Below are 26,468 nucleotides of genomic sequence, written 5' to 3'. Positions count from 1 at the left end.
GGTCACCACCCTGTAAAAAAGACATTGAGACTCTAGAAAGAGTGCAAAGAGAAACCAGGATGATTAAAGGACTGGAGACTAAAACATATGATGCACGGTTGCAAGAACTGGGCCTGGCTAGCCTAGGGAAGAGAAGGACCAGGGGAGACAGGATAGCAATGCTCCAATATTTGAGCGGCTGTCCCAGAGAGGAGGAAGGGGTCAAGCTATTTTCCAAAGCGCCTGTAGGCCAGACAAGGAATAATGGATGGAAACTGATCGAGGAGAGATTCAACCTGGAAATAAGGAAAAATTTTCTGACAGTGAGAACAGTCAACCAAGGGAACAGAAGTTGCCTTCAGAAGTTGTGAGAGCTTCATCCCTGGAGGCTTTCAAGAAGAGACTGGAAATGGTTTAGGGTCTCCTGCTTAGGCAGGGGGTTGGACTAGGTGACCTACAAGGTCCCTTCCAACTCTGTTAATCTAATCTAATTGAAAATATGATGGACATAAAGCAAATACATTGGTTAAATGTATGGTTTACATACTCCTAGTGAACATCATATAGACTGGAATCCTAGTGGATAACGAGGAGGAGGAGGAGGAGGAGGAGGAGGAGGAGGAGGAGGAGGAGGAGGAGGAGGAGGAGGAGGAGGAAGATATCCATTCAGTCATGTCTGAATCTTGGCGATTTTCTGAACCAAGTCCCTCCACATCTTTTCATCTTGCCCTGCTTCTTTGAGTTGCTCCATGCTCCAGTTACCACCGCCAGCTTTTGAGCCTCTGTCCATCCAAAGTGTTCTTTGGCGTCCTGGTTTCCTTTTACCACTGACTCTTCCAAACATAATTGCCTCCTCCAGTGAATTCCTCCATATGACATGGCCAAAATAAATGAGACTCGAGGATAATATCATGGTTAATTAACATTGGCATTGATATCTTCATTTGTTCTGAGACTCAAGACTATTTTACAATGAATATTGCAGATCATGAATTCGTCTTTCTAAAGTGTGCAATTTTATGCCTCTGTACACAGAGGAGACAGCAGTAGCTGTGATTCATGTGTGACATTCTCCCTCCCCCCTGTATTTTCTACATTTCAAGCATTGCATTGGGTTACTACTTCCAGGTGTTTTACAGTCTTTGACTTCCAACCTGCTGTCTTTTCACACCTCCCTTCTGAAGGTATTTGAGCATGAAATGTCAAAGGGCTGGCAGGTTGTTGTCAGTCTATTTTCTTGCATCAATTTGACTGGAGCTATAAGACCTTGAAAATGAGGGAAGCGGGGAGGGAGAAGAGAGGGATGGAAGAGAGAAGAAGGATGGAGGAGGAAGGAAAAAAGGAGGAAGGGAAGGAAGGAAGGAGGATGGAAGAAGGATGGAGGAGGAAGGAGAAAAGGATCGAGGAAGGAAGGAAATGAGGGAGGAGAGAAGGAAGGAAGGAGGAGGGAAGGAGAAAAAAGGGAAGAAAGGGAGGAAAGAAGGAAGCCAGAAGAAGAGACAAGGAGAAATGAAGGAGGGAGAGAAAGAAAGGAAGGAGAGAGGATTGGAGGGAAGAAAAAAGAGGTAGGAGAAAAAAAGGAAAGAGGAAGGAAGGAGGAAGAAGATAAGAAAGAAGGAGGAGAAAGGAAGAGAAAGGAAGGAGGAAGAAGAGAATAAAGAGAGAGGAAAGAATGAAAAAGAAAGGAAGGTAGAAGGAAGGAGAGACAGGGAAGAATGAAGGAGGGAGAGAAAAAAGGAAGGAGTGAGGGGAGAAGGAAGAATGGAGACAGGAATGAGGGAGGGAGGATGGAAGGAAGGAAGGAAGGAAGGAAGGAAGGAAGGAAGGAAGGAAGGAAGGAAGGAAGGAAGTCCTGCACCCACATTAAGCAAAGGAGAAAAAATTGCTTTATATTTGAGATTCCATTATGAAATTCCTCATTGATTTGTAAAGCACAGATCTGTGCAATGTGTCAAGAGGCCATCCAAGAGACACACCATTCTATCAAGGCATAAAATTCAGATGCAGTGACTGGAGTGGAACTAACATTGGTTTGGTCAATGTTTGGTCAATGTTTTGGTTAGTGTTTGCTCAGATGTTTCTTCCCACAAGGGTAGTGGCTTTTGATTTTGTTTTTTCTTTCTTTCCTGATCTAATTCCCAGAAGGTGCTTGCAGGTTTCTTAAACAAATTCTGCTGAGGTTGTTTCTCCAGCGGAGAATTGGCTGGAGGCAAGAGGAATTGCTGTTGGCATTGCAATATTTCCATCACTCCAAAGCTGGTGACGATTCGTGAAGGGACCGTCTGTGAAGGACACAGAGAAACCACTCACTCCACCTCTGACAATTTCTCCCAAATTAGCAGGGAATTTGCAAGAAGCAATCCCTTCTCCTGCTAATAAAACATATATATAAATAAATAAATGCACCTCCTCACATCAAGTAAACTGAGAAAAATAGGATTTTTCTGCCTGGTGATAAAAAATTGCTATAGGATAGGGACAGGGACAGGGATAGGGATAAGAAGAGAAGAGAAGAGAAGAGAAGAGAAGAGAAGAGAAGAGAAGAGAAGAGAAGAGAAGAGAAGAGAAGAGAAGAGAAGAGAAGAGAAGAGAAGAGAGAATAGAATAGGAATTATAAATTAATAGAATAGAATTAGAATAGAATAGGAATTCAAAATAGAGTAGAAATAGAAATCAATAGAATAGAATTAGACTAGAATAAGAATAGGAATTCAAAATAGAATAGAAATAGAAATCAATAGAATAGAATTCAAAATAGAATAGAAATAGAAATCAATAGAATAGAATAGAATAGAATAGAATAGAATAGAATAGAATAGAATAGAATAGAATAGAATAGAAATTCAAAATAGAGTAGAAATAGAAATCAATAGAATAGAATTCAAATAGAAATAGAAATCAGTAGAGTAGAGTAGAATAGAACAGAACAGGACAGAACAGAACAGAACAGAACAGAACAGAATAGAATAACAGAGTTGGAAGGGACCTTGGAGGTCTTCTAGTCCAACCCCCTGCTCAGGATTTCAAACAAATGGTTATCCAATCTCTTCTTAAAAATTTCCCGTGTTGGGGAATTCACAACTTCTGGAGGGAAGTTGTTCCACTGGTTAATTGTTCTTCTTGTCAGGAAATTTCTCCTTCTTTCTAGGTTGCTTCTCTCCTTGATTAGTTTCCACCCATTGCTTCTTGTCCTGCCCTCAGGTGCTTTAGAAAATAGCTTGACCCCCTCCTCCTCTCTGGCAGCCCCTCAAATATTGGAAGACTGCGGGACCTCCGGTGTGAGCTTCTTCGCCGATGGACCGAAATCCGCGATCGTGCGCAGTTTCGATATGTGCTCGCCGCCGGAGCGCCCCGAGCCGGCTGGATTCGGGGCTAGCCATCCCATAGAGGTGGTGAAGAGGGGAGAGACCACCAGCAGGGTCAAGGAGAGCCGCATCTCTCCTCCTCAGCTGGCCATTACTCCCTTTCCCGAAGGCAGTTGCAGAGGTGGTCAGAAATGGCCACCTCAAAGAAGAACTCAACTGGAAAAGAATGTGCAGGAGGAAGATAAGAAGAGAACATTTTGGTTGACCGTGTTAAACTGAAAAAGCAACAATGTAAGTTACCCTGGAATTTGAACTAGAAAAAATAACATTGTTCCCAACGAAGACTTTGAAGCAGAGAAGGGGAGAGGGAAGGGAAAGGCTTTGGCTTTTTTTTCCTTCCCTTCCTTATACTGACAGCTAAGAGATTTAAGTAAGAAATTGACAAAAATCCACTTTGACATCAATAGGCATTTAAGCTGAAAATAAAATGTCAAACGGATAACAACGACTTTTGGATACTCAAAAACCTTTAAAAGCAGGAAAGGAGAGAAAAAGAATAAAAGGGTGGGATCTGGAAAAATGGAGGAGACTGCCTGGAACTAAAAGGAGCCTACAGTGAAACTTTAACAAGATTCCTAAAAGATACATTTTAACTGAAACTTTGTAACAAAATAAAAGAAGCAAGAAGAAACAGCTTTGGATTATTTGGATTACTTGGTGAAATTTGGATTTTTGGCTATTGGATTTAAATGACTAAAATCAATTGGGTGGTTTTTTTTAAAGTGTTTAAAATGGCATCACTTTTAGAAGAACTGAAAATGGAACTTAAAAAACAGAAAGAAGATGCACAAGAAGGAAGAGGTTCTTTTGGCTTCGTATTTCAATTTTTAGAAATGGAGATCTGGAACTATGAAAACAACAAGAAATACTTGTAGAACAAGAAGGTTGGGACAAAGAAGAAGCCATCTTTAATAATCAAGTAATTTTATGTGGGGGAAAAAAAGGAAAGGGGGGAACAAGAGTGAAAAGTTTAAGATTTGAAAAAACAACCCAAAAAAAGAATAGTCTGAAAAATAATTATAATATTAGGAAGCAACAAAAAAGAGGATCACAGAAGAGAGAATTAGAAGTAGAGAGACCAGGGGGCAAAAGGGGGAGGGAGAAGAAGAGTGAGAAGAAGGAAAGGAAAAGAAGTTATAAAAGACAGAAACAAGATATAGAGAAACAGGGAAAAGGTATAAGGATTGAAAGTATAAGCCTATTTAGAGATAATGGGTGAAAATTTAATTGAAAAAGGGATTCTGCAAAGGTACATAAGACATTATTGTTATCTTAGAAATAGAAATAATTTTAGAAAATATGAAACAATGTATGATTAAAATGATGGATAAAATACTTATTCTAATGCTGTGGAATGTTTGTTAATAAATAAATGAAATAAAGTGAATGAGAGAATGAAATTAGGAAAGGATGGGAACATTTTAATTATTATGAATGATTTGAAAAAAAATAATTAATTATGGAAAGTTTATACGTGTTCATAAGGAAGTATGATATTCAATTGAAAAGAAATGTTAAAGATGTTAGGATTCTAACTAATATTAATGATAGAATTGGAATGGAATGAGTGTTTTATTTACTATTGTCATATATATATAATTTTTTTTAAGAACATGGTGTGTATTTTAAGAATGTACCAAGCAGAATTTGATTGGAAGTTATGTACTATATTGAATGTTATAATTTTAAAGGCATAAATTGAAGTTTAAATAAGAGTTGAATGGATAAAATTAAAAGATATGAACGTGTCATACTCCAATTAGTAACTACAGGGGAAAATTTGTTCAATGAGAAAAGATAATATGAAATTGAAACAGGACAGACAAAAGTATAAATATAATGATTGGAAAGACATTGAAACTTAGAAAAAGATATATAATTGAATTTAGATAGATAATTAAAAATAAAGTTGAGAAAACTAAGGGAGGGGAAAAATTATTGGAGAAAATATTAAAACAGTAATAAGATATGGAATAGAACACAAAGATGAATATGAAATGGAGTTTGTGTCTGTATGAAGAAGTGATAATGCGGGCTCATGCTATTCTCAGAAAAATATGTTTTATTTGTATTATGTTTTTGTGAAAACCCAAATAAAATTTATATTAAAAAAAAAATGGGAAGACTGCTAACCCCTGGTCCTTCTCTTCCCGAGACCAGCCATGCCCAGTTCCTGCAATCATTCATCGTATGTTTTAGCCTCCAGTCCCCTAATCATCCTGGTTGCTCTTCTCTGCCCTCTTATTGTTTTAGGTACAGTTAGTCTTTGATTCACACCCACAATTGAGTCCCAAAATACCTCTTGCTAAGCGAGACAACTCTTAACTGAGTTTTGCCCCCTTTTATGACCTTTCTTGCTACGTGAATCACTGCAGTTGGCAACTGACTCATATTTATGACCCGTCGTGGTATCCCGGGGTCATTTGATCCCCTTTTTCCATCCTCCTGGCGAGTAAAGTCAGTGGAGACCAGATGCCACTAGTAACAGTAACAGCTGTGTTAGTGACAGCCGTGTTATTAACTGAACAACTGCGGCGATTCCCTTAACGACGGTGGCAAGGAAAGTCATAAAATGGGTACAGAACTCACTGAGCACGTTTCTCGCTTAGCAACGGAAATAAACCAAACGCTATGAGTGTGGGCGCGGATGGTAAGATAGTCAGACGTTTGGCTCCCCTCTACAGCCCTGATTGTGGGAATTGGATTTAGCTAAATTCACAAGAATCTGGATGGGAGTCCAGTGCAGATTTCATTGGTTCTTTCTTCCCAATTTAAGCTTTAAGAATTTAGCAATTGAAGAAGAAAACCTGAAACAGGTGGGCTTGCTCGGATGGAAAATCTGGGGAACGAGAGTCGTGAGTAGAAACACCTCCTAAGGCCAAGACTTAGGAAAATCACTAGAAAGGTCCCAAAAGTGCTTTTTTTTTTTTTTTTTTCAAGAGGCAATTGGACTTTTTGGTGTTTTTTTTTTTTCTCTGAAGACGTTTCGCTTCTCATCCAAGAAGCTTCTTCAGCTCTGACTGGATGGTAGGGGATGGAAGGATTTATACTCCTTGTAGACTGCTGGTCATTTGCATCCTTTTAGAGAGCTGTTGAGGCCACTTGGAGGTTTGTATGGGTCCTCAGGGCCACCACACCCATTTCCACCACTCAGGTGACCTGAGGAGACAGATAAACCTCCAGGTGGCCTCACTGACAGCATTGATGATGTTACCTAGTTGGGTAGTGAAACGTCTGCAAAAAAACAACCAAGCTTAGAGAGCACCAAGGACCCCACAGTTCTCCTCCTCCTCCTCCTCCTCATCATCATCATCATCAAACCTCATTCCCTTCTAGCACTGCTGATGTTACCTAGTTGGGTAATGAAACGTCTGCAAGAAAAAAAACCAAGCTTAGAGAGCACTAAAGGACCCCACAGTCCTCCTCCTCCTTCTCCCTCCATCCTCCATCTTTCCTGCTCCCCCATCCTCCACTCCACAAACTCCATTCCCTTCCAGCACTGATGATGTTACCTAGCTAGGTAATGAAACGTCTCCAAGAAAACAGCCAAGCTCAGAGAGCACGGAGGACCCCACATTCCGTTTCATTCCTCTTCTATAGTCTATCCTCTGTTCCATTCCTATTCCGTTTCTGCTTTTACCTGCTCGTCCTGGTTATTCTTTATAAAATAGCCGAATGAAATGTGTGTAGAATATACTACTTTACCCAAAAGGTTCACCAGACAACTGTGTTATTTGCACATGGGCCCTGGGGAGAGATCCAATTGCTGTTGTCCAGATGAAGTTAGGGCAAGAGAGATTGGGTCTCTTGGGGGAATCTGAATTTACAGGGTACCTCTGAACACAAGGGGTAGAGGAGTTCAGTTTCAATTCCTCTGCACGGGCTCCGAAAGTGGCCCCATCTAGCCATCCGCAGAGAGTGAGCCACCATCCCAAAAAAAATTGTCTAAGAAAACAAAAAGAGTAGATAGAATTTTCCCTCCTCTCCAAACCAGCCAAGCAAACTCAACTTAACATGAGGGAGGGAGATCCAACCCCCCACGGTCCAGCAACTTAGGAAAGAGGGGGAGAGGTGAGCTTTGAATACTCTGAAGCTTAGCAAATCTTTTTTCCAAAAGAAAGAGAGAGGGGGTGGCAGAGAAAAGGAGAGGGAGAAAGGGAGAGGGAGAGAAGGAAAGAGAAAAATGGGGGAGAGGGAGGAGAGAAAGAAAACAAAAGGGAGAGAGAGAAAGGGAGTCAGGGAGAGAAAGGGAAAGAGAGAGAAGGGGGAGACAGAAAGGGAGACAGAGAAAGAGAGAAGAGAGAGGGAGAGAAGAGAAAGAAGAGAAAGAAAAGAAAAAGGAAGAGAGAAAGAAGAGAAAGGGGAGAGAGTAAAAAGGGAGACAGGAAGAGAGAGAGAAAGAGAAGAGAAAGAGAGAAAGGGAGAGAGGAAGAGAAAGGGGAGGGAGAGAGAAAGGAGAGAGAGGGACAGAGAAAAAGAGAAGACAGGGGGAGAGAGAGAGCAAGTGGCAGAGAGAGAGAAAATGGGAGAGAGTGAGAGAAAAGGGGAGACAAAGAGAAGAGAGAGAGAGAGAAAGGGGAGGGAGAAAGAGGAGAGAGGGGCAGAGATAAAAAGAGAAGACGGAGGGGGAGAGAGAGAAAATGGGAGAGAGTGAGAGAAAAAGGGAGACAAAGAGAAGAGAGAGAGAAAGAGAGAAAGGGGAGGGAGAGAGAAAGAGGAGAGGGACAGAGAAAAAGAGAAGACGGAGGGGGAGAGAGAGAGAGAAAGTGGGAGAGAGAGAGAGAGAGAGAAAAGTGGGAGAAAGTGAGAGAAAAGGGAGACAGAAAGAGAGAGAGAGAAAGGAGAAAAAGGGAGAAAGAGACCCACAGAAGCCAAATGCACCAAACATCCCTCTCTGATTGCTTGAAAAAAACTTTCCTTCCCCCCCCCCCTTTCTCTCTCTCTCTCTCTCTCTCTCTTCTCCCCACTCCTTCCCTCCTGTCGTTTGGAAATTGATCCTTTGCAGCTCCTCATATGGTTCTGCTTACCCCAGCCTATAACTTTTAAATAACGCGTTAAGAAACTCAGATGAAATTTGGCTTGTCACGTCTGGCCCCACATTTCTCGATTTGTTTCCTTTTACAGTTCTCCCCCCGAAAGTTGGAGTGAGACGTTTCCTTACAGCACAGGCAGTCCTCGACTTATAACCATTTGTTTAGTGACTGAAGTTACAATGGCCCTGAAATAAAGGGACTTAAAGACCGTTTTTCGCCCTTAATAATCTCTGCGGCAACCCCCATGATCAAAATTCCGTTGCTTGGCAACTGGCATGTACGTATGACGGTTTTGCACGGTCTCAGGGTTACGTGATCACCTTTTGCGACCTTCCCAGCTGGCTTCCTATAAGCAAAAATCAATGGGGAAAGCTACTCGCTTAACAACCGTGTGTTTCACTTAACGAGTCCAGTGATTCGCTTAACAGCGGTGATTTTAAAAGGTCGTAAAATGGGGTAAAACTCACCTAACTTGCTTCATTTTGGTTTTAAGTCAAAGTCAAAAACTACCTGTGTGATCTTTTTGGTTTCTTGCATTTGATGGACATGTCAATCGATGTTTTTAAAATTAATTTTTTATTTTATTTTTACAAACAGTCCATCTTTCGTTTAAAACAGTATGTCGTCTGGGTACCAATATCTTGTGCGATAAATGTATGATTACTACAAATGCCTTATCATAACAACAATAACTACGTTCTTATTTCAAACTACTATACATAATATGTCTTATCATTATAACCATCCCCTTCTTAACTCCTTCCACTTCTATATTCATATATTTAATTTCTAACTTCCATTTTTATTTTTCCACCATTGATAAAATAGTTCCCATATCATATAATATTCGTTATTCTTTTTTCTTTAATTGTCAGTGTTAATCTGTTCATTTCTGCACATTCTAATATTTTCCTGATCACATTCTCTTCTATTGGAATTTTTTCATTTTTCCAGTTTTGAGCAAATACTATTCTAGCTGCAGTTAATAAATGAATAATTAAATATGTCTTTTTCTTTACTATAGCTTTCAGGTCTCATCCCCAACAAAAATACTTCAGGTTTTAAGTTGATATGTCAATCAATTATTGATTGACTTTTTTTGATGGCATCAGACAGTTCTTGTTCTCACCTCACCTTTGTGATTTAGCAACATCCAAAGACAACTGGATGAACCTCAAGAATAACGGCAAAGGTTTCCTTTTTCTCCTTGGGTCAGAATGTGGGGTCTGATTCGCAAACAGTGATTCGTGGTTCAGAGGGACACGTGAACCCAAACCAACCTGGCTTAGTTAATAAATCAGGCCTAGCTAGCATAACTGGCTTTCTTCCCATTGTGCGAAGGCCCTTGTAAACCGCATGGCCTTCATTCGGGAGAAGCTACCTATCATGGCTTTTTTCAACAATGAAACAAACTAGGTTTCGTCTCCCTCACCCCACCCCCATTTTTCTTTTCAAAAAGGTAAATGCTCTGGTTCACGGATAATACCAACATCATCCTGGGTTTGCTTCCTTTTGGCTTAACCCCTTGTTTTCAAACCAGGACACAGGTCAGGAAATCTATGGTTTATAAACCTGGCTTAAAGTTACATATGAACGCAGCCAGATCTCACATAGAACATTTCTAGTTTGTTTGTTTGTTTTCCTTTTCCTTTCTTTTCTCCTCCAGTGCATCTTTTAAAACAAAACCAACAGCATCTCTCCAAAGTTGGTTTTGAAATCTTTGCCGGCTTTTCTCCGAAGTTGGTTGGAAATCTTTGCCGGCCTGTTACTAACCAGTTTCATCATGCAAATTCCACGCTGTTGCAATCTTCCACCTGTCCTTAGAGGGACTGATCAGTTGGCTTAGAAATCACCCAGACGTATGATTTAATCCAGCCTCAATACCCTTGTTTGTTTATCATTTGATCTCCGGATGACATCCGAGTAGGCTGCAGAAAGGCAGCCCAAGATCCAGGCTCAAAAAACTTGTTCGGTTTTTTCCTAGCAGCTTCCTCTGAGCATCTTTGCACAACCCAGTCTTGGCTGCAATTTTTGCAATTATTATTCTCTCTTCTGACACCTTGCAAAACAACCTGCCCTCCTTTTTTTATTTTTCCTTTGCAAGCAAAATTTGGAAGCCGAATCCCCTTTCCCCAGTGTCCCGTTTTGCCTTTTATTTTAATTTCTCTCTCCCCCCACTTCTGTGGCATGCTTCGATGTCTGCTCTGTAAAAGAAAGGTGAAGTTTCGATATATGTGCGTATGTGTGTGTGTGTGTGTGTGTGCATATATATATGTGCATGCAAGTATATCTATTTATATTTCCCCACTTATATGTTTTATTTCCCGGTTTGGGTGCAAATGTTTCTGTTATTTACGTTCTGTCTTGTGTTTGTGTTTTGTGTTCCACAGGCCCCCCCTTGCATTGTTCATCTGCCTCCTCCACCCCCGTGGAGCCCTCCCCCTCCCCTTCCCCGCCCCCCTCCCCGCCAGCCAATGAGACCCAGAGAAGGTTGCTAGGCAATGGTGTCGCCCAGCCAACTCAGGAGTCTGACTCCGAAGATGAGTTTGTCCCCAATTCATTCTTAGTTAAAAGTGGCTCTGGAAATCTCTCTCTCCCATCTAATGGTGAGTGCAGTCTACCTACCTGCTTACTACGATGTTGCTTACTACGATGTTGTGTCACATTGATGCATCTTCTTTCCTGCCGCTTGGAAAATTAAGCAAGGGTTGTGCATCCTCTGGGTTTTTATTTATTTCCTTTCTTCTTCTTCTTCTTCTTCTTCTTCTTCTTCTTCTTCTTCTTCTTCTTCTTCTTCTTCTTCTTCTTCTTCTTCTTCTTCTTCTTCTTCTTCTTCTTCTCCTCCTCCTCCTCCGTCTTCCTCCTCCTCTTCTGCTTCTCCTTCTTCTCCTTCTCTTCCTTTTCCTCCTCCTCCTCCTCCTGCTTCTCCTTCTCCTCCACCTCCTCTCTTCCTCCTCCTCTTCCTCCTTTGTCTTCCCCTTCTTCCTCCTCTTCTGCTTCTCCTCCTTGTCTTCGTTTTCCTCTTTGTCTTCCTCCTCCTCCTTCTCATTCTTCTCCTCCTTCTCTTCGTTTTACTCTTCGTCTTCCTCCTCCTCCTCCTTCTGCTTCTCCTTCTTCTCCTCCTCCTCTTACTCCTTCGTCTCCCTCTTCTTCTCCTTCCTCCTCCTCCTCCTTCCTCTTCTCCTTCTGCAAACAGAAGCCCCGATTGCAAAGCACGAGGTTTGGGGGAATTTGGGAGAAAAACTCTCCCCTCTTTCTGTTGTTGTTGTTGTCGTTGTCATTGTTGCATGACTGGGGGGGGGGGCTTGTGAAGGCCGGAGGGTGCTTTGGGGTTTCTGCTTCTTCCGTTGCAAAGAGAAAAACCGGGGCGGCGATGCATCCAGTTGAGATGCGGTTTTTGCAAACTTTTACAAACGAACGCTCCCAAGTTGCATGGCTTGAAAAATGTGCCCGGCACTCCATTCTCGGCCGTCTCGGGTTGGGTGCAAGGCGGGAAGATGCGATTTGGGGAGGAATTTTTATATTATTGTGATGATTATTTTGCATTTATGGGATGCATTGAATGAGAATGGTGCAAATGCTTCTTCGCCTTAGAGGGAAGCTACGTAGCACCGTCTTCGTTTCAAAAAGGGGTGAATGATGAATGTTAACATTTTGTGCTACCCGATCTAAATTTTCCCTTCTTGGTAACCCTTGGCTCTGTTTTCATTCTGTTTTGATTCTCAGGGAGAAAAGAGGCTGTTAATTGTTTTCACAACTCGAAGTAAAATGTTGGTTTTGCTGTTAAAAAAAACCTTCCCAAGTAATCAGTCTCGCATTCGACAGTTCTTACTGTTTGTTCACACCACGTTGAAAACTTTTGTTGTTTGCATTGGTGACTCTTCCCCCACAAAAAAACTGGATTAGACTTTTAAAAAAAATTCAGAAATCCTTAATTTAAGACAATGATCAGGCCTGTCTGTTCGACTTTTAGAAAATGCAGTTTTTTAAAAAAAGTTTTTGATAATTGTTGCAATTTCTGTCTGTCCGATTTTCAGAAAGTGCAGATTTTTGAAAGGAAAAAAAAAAGGTAACATTTGCAATATTGTTGCGGTTTCTGTTTGAAAGCGTGAGCTTAAAAGCATCTTTAATGGATGCTGCACTTCCGCCCCAGATAAGATCCAGCTTTATTTATTAAAATGTTGAGCAGAAAGAACATGAAGAAAAATATGAAGAGGCCCCTTATGTAGAATTGTGCATGTCTGCATTTAATTTATACTTTGTGTTTTATTATGGAAACTTTTTAATGGTCTTGTTATCCTGACTATCCCCTTTGCTGGGATATATAATGATGTGTGAATTTGCACGGAGTGAAATACTTATAACATTAATCAATAGTCCAGGAAAGATCTCTTTATTAAACATTTACATTCTACAAATTGCATTTCTACATAGATTAAAGACCAGGTAAATATATGGGGGAAAAATTTCAGTCCTCCTCCACCCTTGAGTTTGCCAATTTTTAAAAAAAATTAAGAATGAAAAGCAAATGTTATTATATAAAAGGGATTTTTTAAAAAAAGTTTAAAACAATTACTTCACTTAAACATTGTCTGACTGCAAGCAATACCATCTGAATAAGACCTTGGTGTCTATGGAGATTCTAGGTATAAGATAACAGATAATCAGAGTTGGAAGGGACCTTGGAGGTCATCTAGTCCAACCTCCTGCCCAAGCAGGAGACCCTACACCATTTCTGACAGAGGGGAGTCCAATCTCTTCTTGAAAGTCTCAAGTGAGGGCGCTCCCACAACTTCCGAGGGCAAGATCTTAGATGTCTGTACAGGTAATCCTCAACTTACAACAGTCCATTTAAGTGGCCATTCAAAATTACAAAAGGGCACTGAAAAAAAAAGTGGCTTACAATCGTTTTTCTCTCTTAATGACCATTACAGAATCCCCATGGTCACATGAAAAAGCCATAAAATGGAGCAAAAAATTCATTTGGCACATTTCTCCCTGAGCAACATAAAATTTTGGGCTCGGTTGCGGTTCGAGGACTACCTGAAATCTCAGGTGATTTCCTGTGTCACAGCTAGAAGCAACAAATAATCTGGTTTGGTTTTGTTTGTTTTTTGTTATTTTTGCTGGATAGATAACTCCAGGAAGTGAGCCAAGTTGTGTGCTATTGATTCATCCTTAATGTGTGCATGACATGGTCCGGCCATTCGGGGAATATTAGCAGCTCTGCCATCGTTCCATTGTTCCAGATGTGTTAGAATTAGAAAATCATTTTGCATTTCACCACTTATTTGAGAGGTGAAGGCGTAAAAGAGGGTAAACAGTTTGGGGGTGGTCTTAAAAGGAGTTAAGACATGCTGGATAGGAAAACCAGCTGTGCCAGGGTTTAGCCTAAGGGGTTTCTTCCTCTGGTCCCTGCTGTGACACTGGTTGTGCCTGGAGATTTCATCAAACGACCACAAATGACCAGGAGACAGCTGTGAAGCTCTGAAGCCAGCTGGCGCCTACTAAGACTTTTCAAGTGTCTAGAAAGCAAGCCGGCTTTGTTTTCACACATCGGATGGCCCAGAAGTCGGCTTCATCTGAGCCATGCTCCATAACCCTTGGCCCATCTTGTTTTCAAAGAAGCCATGCCAAGGTTCATAAGAGAAGCCAGCTTTCAGAATCAGAATAGGAGCTGGAAGGGACTTGGAGGTCTTCTAGTCCAGCCCGCTGCTCGAGCAGGACATCCTTCAAAGGGACAACGTGTACAGGGATGGGCTGCTGGGGGCTGGCAGGGGCTCGGGAGAGCCCCTAGCTAAGACTCGGAGGGGCTCGAAGAGCCTCCAATAACCTCAGAAAAACAAGCAGCAAGGGAAAGCTCTTCATAGGCTTAATTGAACTTCTGGGCATTCAGCCAAGAGCATTTCACACCTGGTAAAAGTGGCAAACTAGATAAACAATCTATTCAGCGCTTGAAAGGGAGAGCCATTGAGAAATTCAGATACATAGCTTCTAGCCTCCGAAGGGATTATTTCCCAAATAATAAGAATCACGTAACTCACCAGAAACTCCACTAAGACTCCAAGTTCCCTCTCACAGTTAATTAAGCCTGGTTTCACCCCGTCTTTTATGTAAGTATTAAATGCATGGAATAATAAACAACTTTTTTGGGTGTGTGTGTGTGTGTGAGTGAGTGATTAGGACAAAGAAGCGACGTCGAGTTGGCCACACCACCCAGTCACATGACCTAGCCACGCCCACCCAATCATATGACCACCAAGCCACGCCCACCCAGCCACACAACTCCCCAGCCACGCCCACCCAGCCAGTCATTAGGGTAGAGAGCCCCTTGCTTAAAAAAAATTAGAAGCCAATCCCTGACTGTATACAAAAGAGTCTCCATCCGTGATGGGATTCAAACTTTTTTACTCCTAGTTCTGTGGGCGTGGCTTGGTGGCCGTGGCATTGCTTGGTGGCTGTGGCAGGGGAAGGATACTGCAAAATCCCCATCCTCTCCCCACCCCACTAACCTGCTTTCCAGCTCCATTTTCCTGTGCAGGGCAACCCAAAAAGAGCCAGCCAATCAGCTGGGACTCAGCAGAGAAATAGATGGGGTTGGCAGGGCCAGTCAGAGAGGTGGCATTTGCCGGTTCTCCAAACTACTCAAAATTTCCACTACCGGTTCTCCAGAACTGGTCAGAACCTGCTGAATGCCACTTCTGGTCTCCATCGACATCCTTCCTTGGATCCTAAATTCCTGCCTCCTACCTTCTCCTCCTTCTTACACACACACACACACCGGCTCCTATAAAAAACACCTCAGGTAGGCAGGGCTCCAAAACTCCATGAAATAACAAGCAAGGCCCACTTTCCAGAAGCAGCAAGGATGCTGCGGTGCAAAATCAGCAGTTACCGCTCTTTAAAAATCACGGAACCGCCATTCAAACCCCGGTTTGCTGGAGGTTTTTGCTGGAAATTCGAGGAGGGCGCTTTCTCGAATGCCTTTTATTCCTTTACCTTGGGCCTCCCCTGAGGTTAAAGACAATCGGTGCCTGATTCCAATTGGCTTCCAAGCGGCTCTTTGTCGGATAAAGTGGTTTATATCCAACAGGGGTTGCCTTACAGCCATGCAGGCGGGGCGGGGGGAAGAAACGGAATTGACGGTATCCTGCGGTCTGCCGCGGTGCCGATGAAACCTTTTGAAATTCTCCACCGACTTGAACCCATTGGGGTTGTGGATGCCTTCCAAGCGTCTCCACAAGTCAGAAGAAGTTCCTCTCTTCCCAACCCCCACCAAAAAAAAAAAAAAATCCACCCATCCCTAGAACAGGATTATTATTATTTTTTCCACCTTTCAACGGGGAGCAATTCTGCGGGGAAAAAACTGGTTTGAAATTTTCGCTTGGCTTGAAATTTCTCTCGAATGCTTTTTCCTTGGAATTGAAAGAATGTGTGGGAAGCTTAGAGAGGTTGCTGGGGTGTGTAGTGAAAGATGGAAATGTGAACACACACACCCACACACACATACACACACCTTACAGATTGACAGAGTTGGAAGGGACCTTGTAGGTCATCTAGTCCAACCCCCTTCTTCTTACTTCTTCCCTAAAGTAAATATTGTTGCTTTCCAAGTGTCTCCACAAGACAGAAGAAGTTCCTCCCCCACCCCCACACCCCCCCAAAAAATCCACACACACCCCAGAAGAGGATTATTTTTTTTTCACCTTTCAACAGGGAGCAATTCTGCGGGAAAAAAACTGGTTTGAAATTTTCGCTTGGCTTGAAATTTCTTTCGAATGCTTTTTCCTTGGAATTGAAAGAATGTGTGGGAAGCTTAGAGAGGTTGCTGGGGTGTGTAGTGAAAGATGGAAATGTGAACACACACACACACACAAACACACATACACACACACACAACTTACAGATGGACAGAGTTGGAAAGGACCTTGTAGGTCATCTAGTCCAACCCCCTTCTTCTTCCCCTAAAGTAAATATGGTGGCTTGGAAAGGATAATTTTTTGAAAGCAAAGCTCCTTGACCAGATTGAAGGAGAACCAGTAGAAAATAATGCAAAGGCAATTATTTTGGGGGGTAGGTGGGGGGAGGCTTGGCATTCGCTAGAGCAGATTGGGAAGGGGGTCGCAGGAAGGGGAATTTTCTTTTTTTAAAAAAAAAAAATATAGTTTATTAGTTTTTACAATTAAAACCAACCAACAATACATACACAAATAAACAAAAGAAAAGAAAAGGAGAAAGGAAAGAAAAGAAGGAAAAATTTAGAGAAAAAAGAGAAAAAGGAAAAAGGAAAAAAAAAGAAAAAAAAAGGGAAGATTAAAAGCATTCTTATTTTTACAGTTTGCAAGATCTTTTTTCATAACCTTAATTTATGTCATGTACACACACCTGTTCTTTACTTATATCGCTACATCATTATTATAGATTAATACTTTTCTCTTATGCCTTATGATATATAATTTATCTTTGGTCAATCCAATTATACCAACAATTCCAGCTATCATAATATAGTGAAGTATCTTTGTTTTTTAGCGCCAAAGTCAGTTTATCCATTTCTGCAGGGGAATTTTCAAGGGAAAGGAAGAGAGGGGAAAAGAAATCTGTGTTGCATAAAAACATCTTCCTTCTTGCAAGGTTGGGTGTCAACTCATTAATTCTCCTGCTAATGTTTCTTGCTTGGGGGAGACATAGGCAAGATATTCTGATCATGTTGACAAGCAGCAGTTCAGTAGAAACACAAAAACTAAACTCTGGGGTTTTAAACTGTTAAGGTTGAAGCACTTATAAATCAGCTGCCTCCTTCTCTTCTTCCTATCTTTCCTTTGCTCCTCCTCTTTCTACTTTTTCTTCTTCTTTCCTCTTTCTCCTTTCTTCCTTTCTCTCTTCTTTCTTTCTTCCTTTCTTCTCTCCACATCTTCTTTTCTCTCCTTCCTTCTGTCCTCCTCCCTCCCTCCCTCCATTCCTTCTTTCCTTTTTATTTCTTTCCTCCTTCCTTCCTTCTTTCCTCTCCTTTCTTCTTTCCTCCTCGTCCTCCCTTTATTTCCTCCTCCTTCCTTTCTTCTTTCCTCTTGCCCCTTCCTTCCTTTTTTCTTTCTTTCTCTCTCCTTTTCCTTTCTTCTCCATCTTCCTTCTTTCTGTCCTTCTTTCCTCCTCCCTTTCTTTCTTCCTTCTTTCCTTTCTTTGTCTTTCTTTCCTCCTTCTTCCTTTCTACTCTCCTCTCCCTTGTCTTCCCTCTTTCCTCTCCTTCCTTCTTTCCTCCTCGTCCTCCCTTTATTTCCTCCTCCTTCCTTTCTTCTTTCCTCTTGCCCCTTCCTTCCTTTTTTCTTTCTTTCTCTCCTTTCCTTTTCCTTTCTTCTCCATCTTCCTTCTTTCCTTCCTTCTTTTCTCCTCTTCCTTCTTTCCTTTCTTTGTCTTTCTTTCTTTCCTCCTTCTTCCTTTCTACTCTCCTCTCCCTTGTCTTCCTTCTTTCCTCTCCTTCCCTCTTTTCTCCTCCTCCTCCCTTTCTTTCTTCCTTCTTTCCTTTCTTTTTCTTTCTCTCCTCCTTCTTCCTTTCTACTCTCCTCTCCCCTGTCTTCCTTCTTTCCTCTCCTTCCCTCTTTTCTCCTCCTCCTCCCTTCCTTCCTTCCTTCTTTCCTTTCTTTGTCTTTCTTTCTTTCCTCCTCCTTCCTTTCTCCTCTCCTCTCTCTTGTCTTCCTTCTTTCCTCCTCCTCCTCTTCTTCTTCTTCTCTCCCCCTCCTCCTCCTCCCTCTTCCTCCTCCTCCTTGACTACATGACTTGAAAATCCCACAGCTTCAGACATGCGAAAGAGGACTGGTTGACTTCACAGGATTCACATCCTCAAGTCAATGAGTTCAGAAATAGGGGGCTGTATCATCATCGACAAAGGGATGACAACTCCTCTGGGGTTAGTGCTAACTGCCCTCAGCTCAGATCATTTCTTTGAAAAAGATTGGATTGGATGAAAGCCCAAAGGGTACTTGCCAAACTCCACAGCCAGGGACCATAAAACAGAGCATGTTTTTCATGAAGGGGCTTGCAAATGTTTTATGTTCATCCTGATTGTAAAAATATTTGTAGTCTTTCTTTTCATTAGACTAGATCAGGGGGTCCCCAAACTTGGCGACTTTAAGACTTGTGGACTTCAACTCCCAAAATTCCTGAGCTAAACGTGACTGGAGGAGGAATTCTGGGAATTGAAGTCCACAAGTCTTAAACTTGCCAAGTTTGAAGACCCTTGGATTAGATAGATAGATAGATAGATAGATAGATAGATAGATAGAGATAGACAGATTAGATAGATAGATAGATAGATAGATAGATAGATAGATAGATAGATAGATAGATAGATAGATAGATGTAGGGAGGGAGGGAGGTATAGATGGAGATGCAGATGGAGATAGACTATAGATACTGTAGATCAGGGGTCTTCAAACTTGACAGCTTTAAGACTTGTGATGTCAACTCCCAGAATTCCTCCTCCAGTCATGTTAGCTCAGGAATTCTGGGAGTTGAAGTCCACAAGTCTTAAACTTGCCAAGTTTAAAGACCCTTGGATTAGATAGATAGATAGATAGATAGATAGATAGATAGATAGATAGATAGATAGATAGATAGATGATAGATAGATTATAGATAGAGAGAGGGAGGGAGGGAGGGAGGGAGAGGGAGATAGAAGATAGATACTGTTGATCAGGGGTCTTCAAACTCGACAGCTTTAAGACTTGTAGACTTCAACTCCCAGAATTCCTCCTCCAGTCATGTTAGCTCAGGAATTCTGGGAGTTGAAGTCCAAAAATCTTAAACTTGCCCAAGTTTGAAGACCCTTGTTCTAGAGTCTCAACATCTTATTTTGTATCATGGCAACCAAAACTGGATGCCGTATTCCAAGTGTGGTCTTACACATATGATTTCAGCTTATCTTCACAGTCCTTTTTGTTGATGTAAGGTGGTCATACCACACTGTCTAATCAGAAGGACTGTCTTATGTATCGCGATTCACTTTCCATGATATTATTTTAGGGAGAGAAAAATAGAACGAAAATCAAGCATGAATGGTTGAAAACAGCAGAAGAGGGAAGGGAAGGAAATAAGCCTTTGAATCTGAAGCGATATAACATGAAATGAAATATTACAGTGTGACAAACGACAGCACACCAGTGGTAAATTTCCACGAGATGTTTTTGATGTAACTTCTTGGGATTTAATAAAGTACAGCCTTTGTCTGTAGCTTTTCTGTATTTAGATCAATTAATCTTTGATTCATTCCTGTGACGCATCTTGTTCCGTTCTGTCTTTTTTTTTTTTTTTTTAAAGGTGCTTTTTGCTGTGATCAAATCAAACACAACTGTGCAGTTTTGTGGTTTTGAAAATAAAGCAAATTGTCAAGTTTTTGAATTACCTTTCGGAGGAAAAAAAGGCTAAAAGTGGCTACAAGGATTATTTAAATCAGGAAAACTGCCCAAACTCTCTCCTTTTCCCAGTCTGAAATACTCTTTTTCCATCTGGCATTTATTTTGTTACTTAAATCTAATTCTCAGCCCGGATCTGGGAGATTCAAGTCCCAAACAACTGAAGGATCATAAGAAGCTAGTCCTCAGTCATCCATGATGCATTCCTTTCCAGGTGTTAACACTCTGCCCTCTGGGATTTTAAGTGTCTTCAAAAAAAAAAGGGGGAGGGGATATGGGATAGGAATTATAAATTAACAATATCGACAGCATGCAAAGAAAACTTGTATAAATGTTTTATAGATGGCACTTTGCACCAGCAAAGTTAGCTAAGATGTTCAAAGATAAATCATCTAAATGCTCGAAGTGCCTCCCAGGTACCTGGAACTTATGTGGTGGTCTTGTATAGAAGCTAAAAAATAATTGGACAAAAAAATACACACCTGGTTGGGGAAAAAAATGATAAAACAACACATAGATTTGAAACCTGAAATATTTTTTATTGGGAACGGTAACCTGAAGGTTACAGTAAAGGAAGAACATATTTAATTATACATGTATTAACAGCAGCTAGAATTGTATTTGCTCAGAATTGGAAAAGTGATAAGATCAATAGAGGGAAAAGCAATCGAGAAAATATTTGAATGTGCAGAGCTGAATAGGTTAACATTGATAATCAAAGAAAAAGAAGAAAAAGAATATTACTGTATATGGTATGGGATTTATTTTATCAATAGTTGGAAAATAAAACAAATCAAAATGGACTAGATGACTATAGAGCAATAAGTTAAGATTGTTTAAAAAAATAGACATATTAAATAATAGCTATAAGAAAATGTGATTATTGTTATATTGCCAAGAAAAGTATTAATTATAGTTGTAAGCACAAGATATATGTACCCAGTCGACACATGGTTGAAATGAAATGGAATTATTGTAAAATATAAAATATTTTTTTTTCAACAAAAAATGGGGAGGGGGATATTTTTGAAACCATCCCCATAATTATTTTCTATCATTAGCAAATCAAGGATGGTGACCAGGAGCAAGAGACCAAACCTTCCTATCCTGTCATGCCCTTGTTAGAATATGACTCTTAGGGAGAGGAGGAACAGCCGACAGGGAGTGGAAGTGTGGCTCCGGAGGTTGTGGAGGAGGTTGGGGAAGGGCAGAGACCGGCTGGGCAGTCAGAGGAAGAACCAGGCTCATTCCCTCTTCATCCTAGGACATGCAGGGAGGAATGAAGAAGGAAACAACTTGGCTTACGAGAGAGGAAGCGGCCACGATCCCCCTCATTAGTTGCAGCTGGGGAGAATAGTATATAAGAGAGACGGTTACAACACAGCGTTGCCAGAAGCAAAGTGTGTTTTATTTTGGGCTGAAGTTATCTTGGTTGGCGTCCTTCCAACAGACTGTGCCTTGTTATCTCCTTGAAGTGGGTAATTACTTATCCTGGTCAGTTGTGGAATTTCCTTCATTGTAGTTTGTTTTAGTTTTTATTTCACCTCTATCTGCTCATTAAGTTCAGACTGCATTGCTTTCTTTTGAATGCTATTTTTGAATACATTTTATCTCCAACGGAGAATTATTGAACAGTGGGGCCAAGTTGGAGGCATTAAAGGTCTTTTATTTATGTTTTGGATTTTGTTAACGTTTGTGTTACACTCCGGGTCATAGCATATCCTTTCTAACAATGCCATCTCCACTTTGGCTGGTAGCATCTAAAAACCTTCAAGCTTGTTGCTTATGTTCGTGGTCGTGTTTGTAGGACAAGCTTAACTGAAGTTTGTCTCCTTGGGTTGACCTAATTTTCTAGGTTCATGTAACACACGGAACCCCCAAACTCACTGCATGGGCCGGATTTGCTCCAGAGTCAAGGTGAAAATGCTTTAAAACATGACGTTCAACAACCCTGGAATGGAAGGGGTTAGAGCAGGGGTGTCAAACTTGATTTCATGGAGGGCCGCATCAGAGTTGTGTTTAACTTCGGGGAGGCTGGGGGGGGCGTGGCCAGCTCGACATCACTCATGTTGAGGGGGCACCTGGGGTGACCAAGTGCTAAGGCAGGTCTTCCTTCAGACCCTCCCTCCATTATAACCTTCCTTCCTTCCTTCCTTCCTTCCTTCCTTCCTTCCTTCCTTCCTTCCTTCCTTCCTTCCTTCCTTTCTTCCTTCCTTCCTTCCTTGTTTTTCCTTCCCTCTTCCCTTCTTTTTCCTTCCTTGCTCTCTTCCCATCTTGCCTTCTTTTTCAAGCAAAGTCAATGGGGAAGCCAGATTCACTTAACAACCATGTCACTAACTTAACAACCGCAGTGATTCACTTAACAACCGCGGCAAGAGAGGTTGTCAGATGGGGCAAAAGCCACTTCACTGTCTTCACTTAACAGCCAAAATTTGGGCTCAGTTGTGGTTGTAAGTCGAGAACTTACAGGTGCCCCCATCACCACTGTACCGTAACTGACTCCATCCATCCCGCTGTTGATCACCCTTTTCTTGTCTTCTTCTCTTTCCTTCCCACCATTGTGGACTTCTCCATGGTGCCGTAGCCAAGAGGTGGAGTTCTGGCCTCACAATCAGGAGGCTTGCAAGTTCGACTCTAGGTAGAGGCAGATATTTCTCTCTCTGGGAACAATGAGAATATATCTGCTAAACAAAACTCCGCTCTGGTGACAGGAAGGGCATCTGGCCAGTAATCACTCAGCTTCATTCAGTTGCCCAGACTCCACCCCACAAGGGATTATGGGGTCGTTAAAAGCAGATGATTGTGAACTTCTCCATCTTTTGCTGATGCTGCTGTTGATGTATTCTGCTATTATCTCTTTATTTAAAAAAAAAAAGTCTCCTCCAGGGTAAGCAACAGATGAAAGCTTTTAATCTCACTGCTTGCTAATTAACAGGCCAAAAAAAAAGCATTTTTTTTAAAAGCATGGCTCAGCCTCTGCAGTAGGCTGATGACATTATTGTATTATTGATGATCAGAGATGTTGATGGCTTGGAGTCCTTTTGATTATCTCCTGCCCATCTTCCTGAAGCTTTGCTCTCTCTCGCTCTGTGTGTGTGTGTGTGTGTGTGTGTCTCTTTCTGTCTCTGTGTGTGTGTGTGTGTGTGTGTCTCTGTCTCTCTGTCTCTGTCTCTCTGTCTGTTTCTCTGTGTCTGTCTCTCTGTCTCTCTGTGTGTGTGTGTCTGTCTGTCTGTCTCTCTGTCTGTCTGTCTCTCTCTGTCTGTTTCTCTGTCTGTCTCTCTGTGTGTGTGTGTGTGTGTGTGTGTCTGTCTCTGTCTGTCTCTCTGTGTCTGTCTCTCTGTCTCTCTCTGTCTCTCTGTGTGTGTCTCTCTCTGTCTGTTTCTCTCTCTGTCTCCCTGTCTCTCTCTGTGTGTGTGTGTCTCTCTCTGTCTCTGTCTGTCTCTCTGTCTCTCTGTTTCTCTCTCTGTCTGTTTCTCTCTGTCTCTCTGTCTCTCTCTGTGTGTGTGTGTCTCTCTCTCTCTCTGTCTCTCTCTGTCTCTCTCTGTCTGTTTCTCTCTCTGTCTCTGTCTCTCTCTGTGTGTGTGTCTCTCTCTCTGTCTCTGTCTGTCTCTCTGTGTCTCTCTCTGTCTGTTTCTCTCTCTGTCTCTCTGTCTCTCTCTCTCTGTGTGTGTCTCTCTCTGTCTCTGTCTGTCTCTCTGTGTCTGTCTCTCTGTCTCTCTGTTTCTCTCTCTGTCTGTTTCTCTCTCTGTCTCTCTGTCTCTCTCTGTGTGTGTGTGTCTCTCTCTCTCTCTGTCTCTGTCTCTCTGTCTGTTTCTCTCTCTGTCTCTGTCTCTCTCTGTGTGTGTGTGTGTGTCTCTCTCTCTGTCTCTCTCTGTCTGTTTCTCTCTCTGTCTCTCTGTCTCTCTCTGTGTCTGTCTCTCTGTCTCTCTCTGTCTCTCTCTGTGTGTGTGTCTCTCTCTGTCTCTGTCTCTCTGTGTCTGTCTCTCTGTCTCTCTCTGTCTCTCTCTCTCTTGGTGTCTCTCTCTGTCTGTTTCTCTCTCTGTCTCTCTGTCTCTGTGTGTGTGTGTCTCTCTCTCTGTGTCTCTGTCTGTCTCTCTGTGTCTGTCTCTCTGTCTCTCTCTGTGTGTCTCTCTCTCTGTCTGTTTCTCTCTGTCTCTCTGTCTCTGTGTGTGTGTGTGTGTGTGTGTGTGTGTGTGTCTGTCTCTGTCTGTCTCTCTGTGTCTGTCTCTCTCTCTGTGTGTGTGTGTGTGTCTCTCTGTCTGTTTCTCTCTCTGTCTCTGTCTCTCTCTCTCTGTGTGTGTCTCTCTCTCTGTCTCTGTCTGTCTCTCTGTGTCTGTCTCTCTGTCTCTTTCTGTCTCTCTCTCTCTCTCTCTGTGTCTCTCTCTGTCTGTCTCTCTGTCTCTCTCTCTCTGTGTGTGTGTGTGTGTGTGTGTGTCTCTGTCTCTGTCTGTCTCTCTGTGTCTGTCTCTCTGTCTCTCTCTGTCTCTCTCTGTGTGTGTGTCTCTGTCTGTTTCTCTCTCTGTCTCTCTGTCTCTCTCTGTGTGTGTGTGTCTCTCTCTCTGTCTCTGTCTGTCTCTCTGTGTCTGTCTCTCTGTCTCTGTCTGTCTCTGTGTGTCTCTCTCTCTGTCTGTTTCTCTCTCTGTCTCTGTCTCTCTCTCTCTCTGTGTGTGTCTCTCTCTGTCTCTCTCTGTCTCTCTCTCTCTGTGTGTGTCTCTCTCTGTCTGTTTCTCTCTCAGTCTCTCTGTCTCTCTCTGTCTGTGTGTGTGTGTGTGTATGTGTCTCTCTCTCTGTCTCTCTCTCTCTGTGTGTGTCTCTCTCTGTCTGTTTCTCTCTCTGTCTCTCTCTGTCTGTGTGTGTGTGTCTCTCTCTCTCTCTGTCTCTCTCTCTCTGTGTCTCTCTCTCTGTGTGTCTCTTTCTCTCTGTGTGTGTGTGTGTGTTTGTGTATATATTTAACAACTATTCTACCTGAGAGCAAAATGGTTTGGGAGAAGTAATAAACAGTCCTAGGTTGCATAAAAAGAGGGTTAGAATCAAAATCACATAAAGTATTAATACCACTTTATAAGGCCTTGGTAAGGCCACACTTGGAATATTGCATCTGGTTTTGGTCGCCACGATGTAAAAAGAGATGTTGAGACTCCAGAAAGAGTGCAGAGAAGATCAACAAAGAGGATTAGGGAACTGGAGGCTAAAACATATGAAGAACAGTTGCTGGAACAGGGTTTGTCTAGTCTAATGAAAAGAAGGCCTAGGGGAGACATGATCGCAGGGTTCCAATATTTGAGGGGGCTGCCCCAAAGAAGAGGGAGTCAATCTATTCTCCAAAGCACCAGAAGGCAGGACAAGAAGCAATGGATGGAATCTAATCAAGGAGATAAGCAACTTAGAACTAAGGAGAAATTTCCTGACAGTTAGAACAATCAATCAGTTGAGCAACTTGTCTCCAGAAGTTGTAAATGCTCCAACGCTGGAAGTTTTTAAGAAGAGACTGAAATAGTCTAGGGTTTCCTGCCTGAATAGGGGGTTGGACTAGAAGACCTCCAAGGTCCCTTCCAACGCTGTCCTTCTATATTCTAAACAGAAGGCCCTATACCTTTTCAGACAAAGGGTTATCTAAGCTCTTCTTTAAAACTTCCAGTGTTGGAGCATCCACAACTTCTGGAGGCAATATACATATATATATACACATATACAGGGAGTCCTCCACTTTAGGAGCACAATTGAGCCCAACATTTCTGTCCTTCAGCGAGACCTTGGTTGAAAGGGAGCTGTGCTTGTCACGGCTGTTCAGTGAATCACTGCAGTGGATAAGGTAGAAACCCGGTCGTTAAGTGAATCCGGATTCCCCCCCCTCCCCGTTGACTCTGCTTGTCAAATGATCGCAAAAAGGCAGGAATCACGTGATCTCCGGACCAGGGGTGGGCTTTCAAAAGCTTTAGCATGGGGTTCTCTGCCCGTTTGCTGTTTGGGCATGGTCAGGGTGGGCGTGGCCTAGTTGCCTCCTGCACCATGTGGGGGGGGGGGTATTTCTGCCCTCCTCGGGCCTCCGGGAGAATTAAAATGGCCTCCCCGGGCTCCGGAGCTCTCTGGAAGCCGGAAACAGGCCCGTTTCCCGCCTTCCCGAACATCCAGGTGGCCCGTTTATCACCCTCTCCAAACCTCCGTGTGCACCCTGCACTTACCTGCATCCAAACGGGCCACTCTGAACCCCTGTGGACCCCCCCAGCAGCCCACCCCTGCATGGGACACAAGTATGAATCCAATGGCCAAGCATCTGGATTTGGATGACACGATCCCAGGGAAGCTACCCAGGTCGTCACTGTGAAAAACGGTCCTTCGTCCCCTTTTTTTTTTTTCAGTGCCGTTGTAACTTCGGTCCCTAAATGGAATGGTTGTAAGCCGAGGACGATGCGTATAAATGCAGCTAGAAACCTAGATGATAAAGGGAACTTGATTTGCAAATGGGTTTCCCCGGGCCCAAGCTGGGAAAACAAACGCAAGATGCCACCAAATAAGCTGGTGAATTTTTATTTATTTATTTATTCAATCGCAAAGCGGCTTATAGCCGGCCAGCGTGGCCTTCTCTTCTTTGGCCTGGCCGTGTTTTTTAGCCTAACCCTCCCAGTAATCTGGATTAAAACAGGGTCTTGGCAGGGATTAACCTCTTAAACTGAGCCCTTTGGTAT

At 42.4% G+C, this 26,468-nt stretch overlaps 1 protein-coding gene across 9 annotated transcripts in view; it reads left to right on the top strand.

Moving 5' to 3' along the window:
• The window catches only part of TENM4 (teneurin transmembrane protein 4), a 559,913-nt gene that overhangs the window by 330,879 nt on the left and 202,566 nt on the right, over positions 1–26,468 (top strand). For 2 of the 9 annotated variants that reach the window (XM_087965997.1, XM_087965996.1), the window contains exon 6: positions 10,768–10,983. The exons of the other annotated variants lie outside the window; for them this stretch is intronic. In XM_087965997.1, coding sequence (XP_087822123.1) covers positions 10,768–10,983 — 216 coding nt within the window. The remainder of the gene's footprint in view (positions 1–10,767; positions 10,984–26,468) is intronic. 9 annotated transcript variants of the gene reach the window in all.

This window comes from Notechis scutatus, chromosome 5, assembly GCF_049901735.1.
Source record: "Notechis scutatus isolate UNSWTSFEM ecotype Mainland chromosome 5, rNotScu1.2, whole genome shotgun sequence".
Lineage (NCBI taxonomy): Eukaryota > Metazoa > Chordata > Lepidosauria > Squamata > Elapidae > Notechis > Notechis scutatus.
The sequence above is the reverse complement of the archived record's forward strand: the minus strand, read 5'-3'. Positions and strand labels throughout refer to the sequence as shown.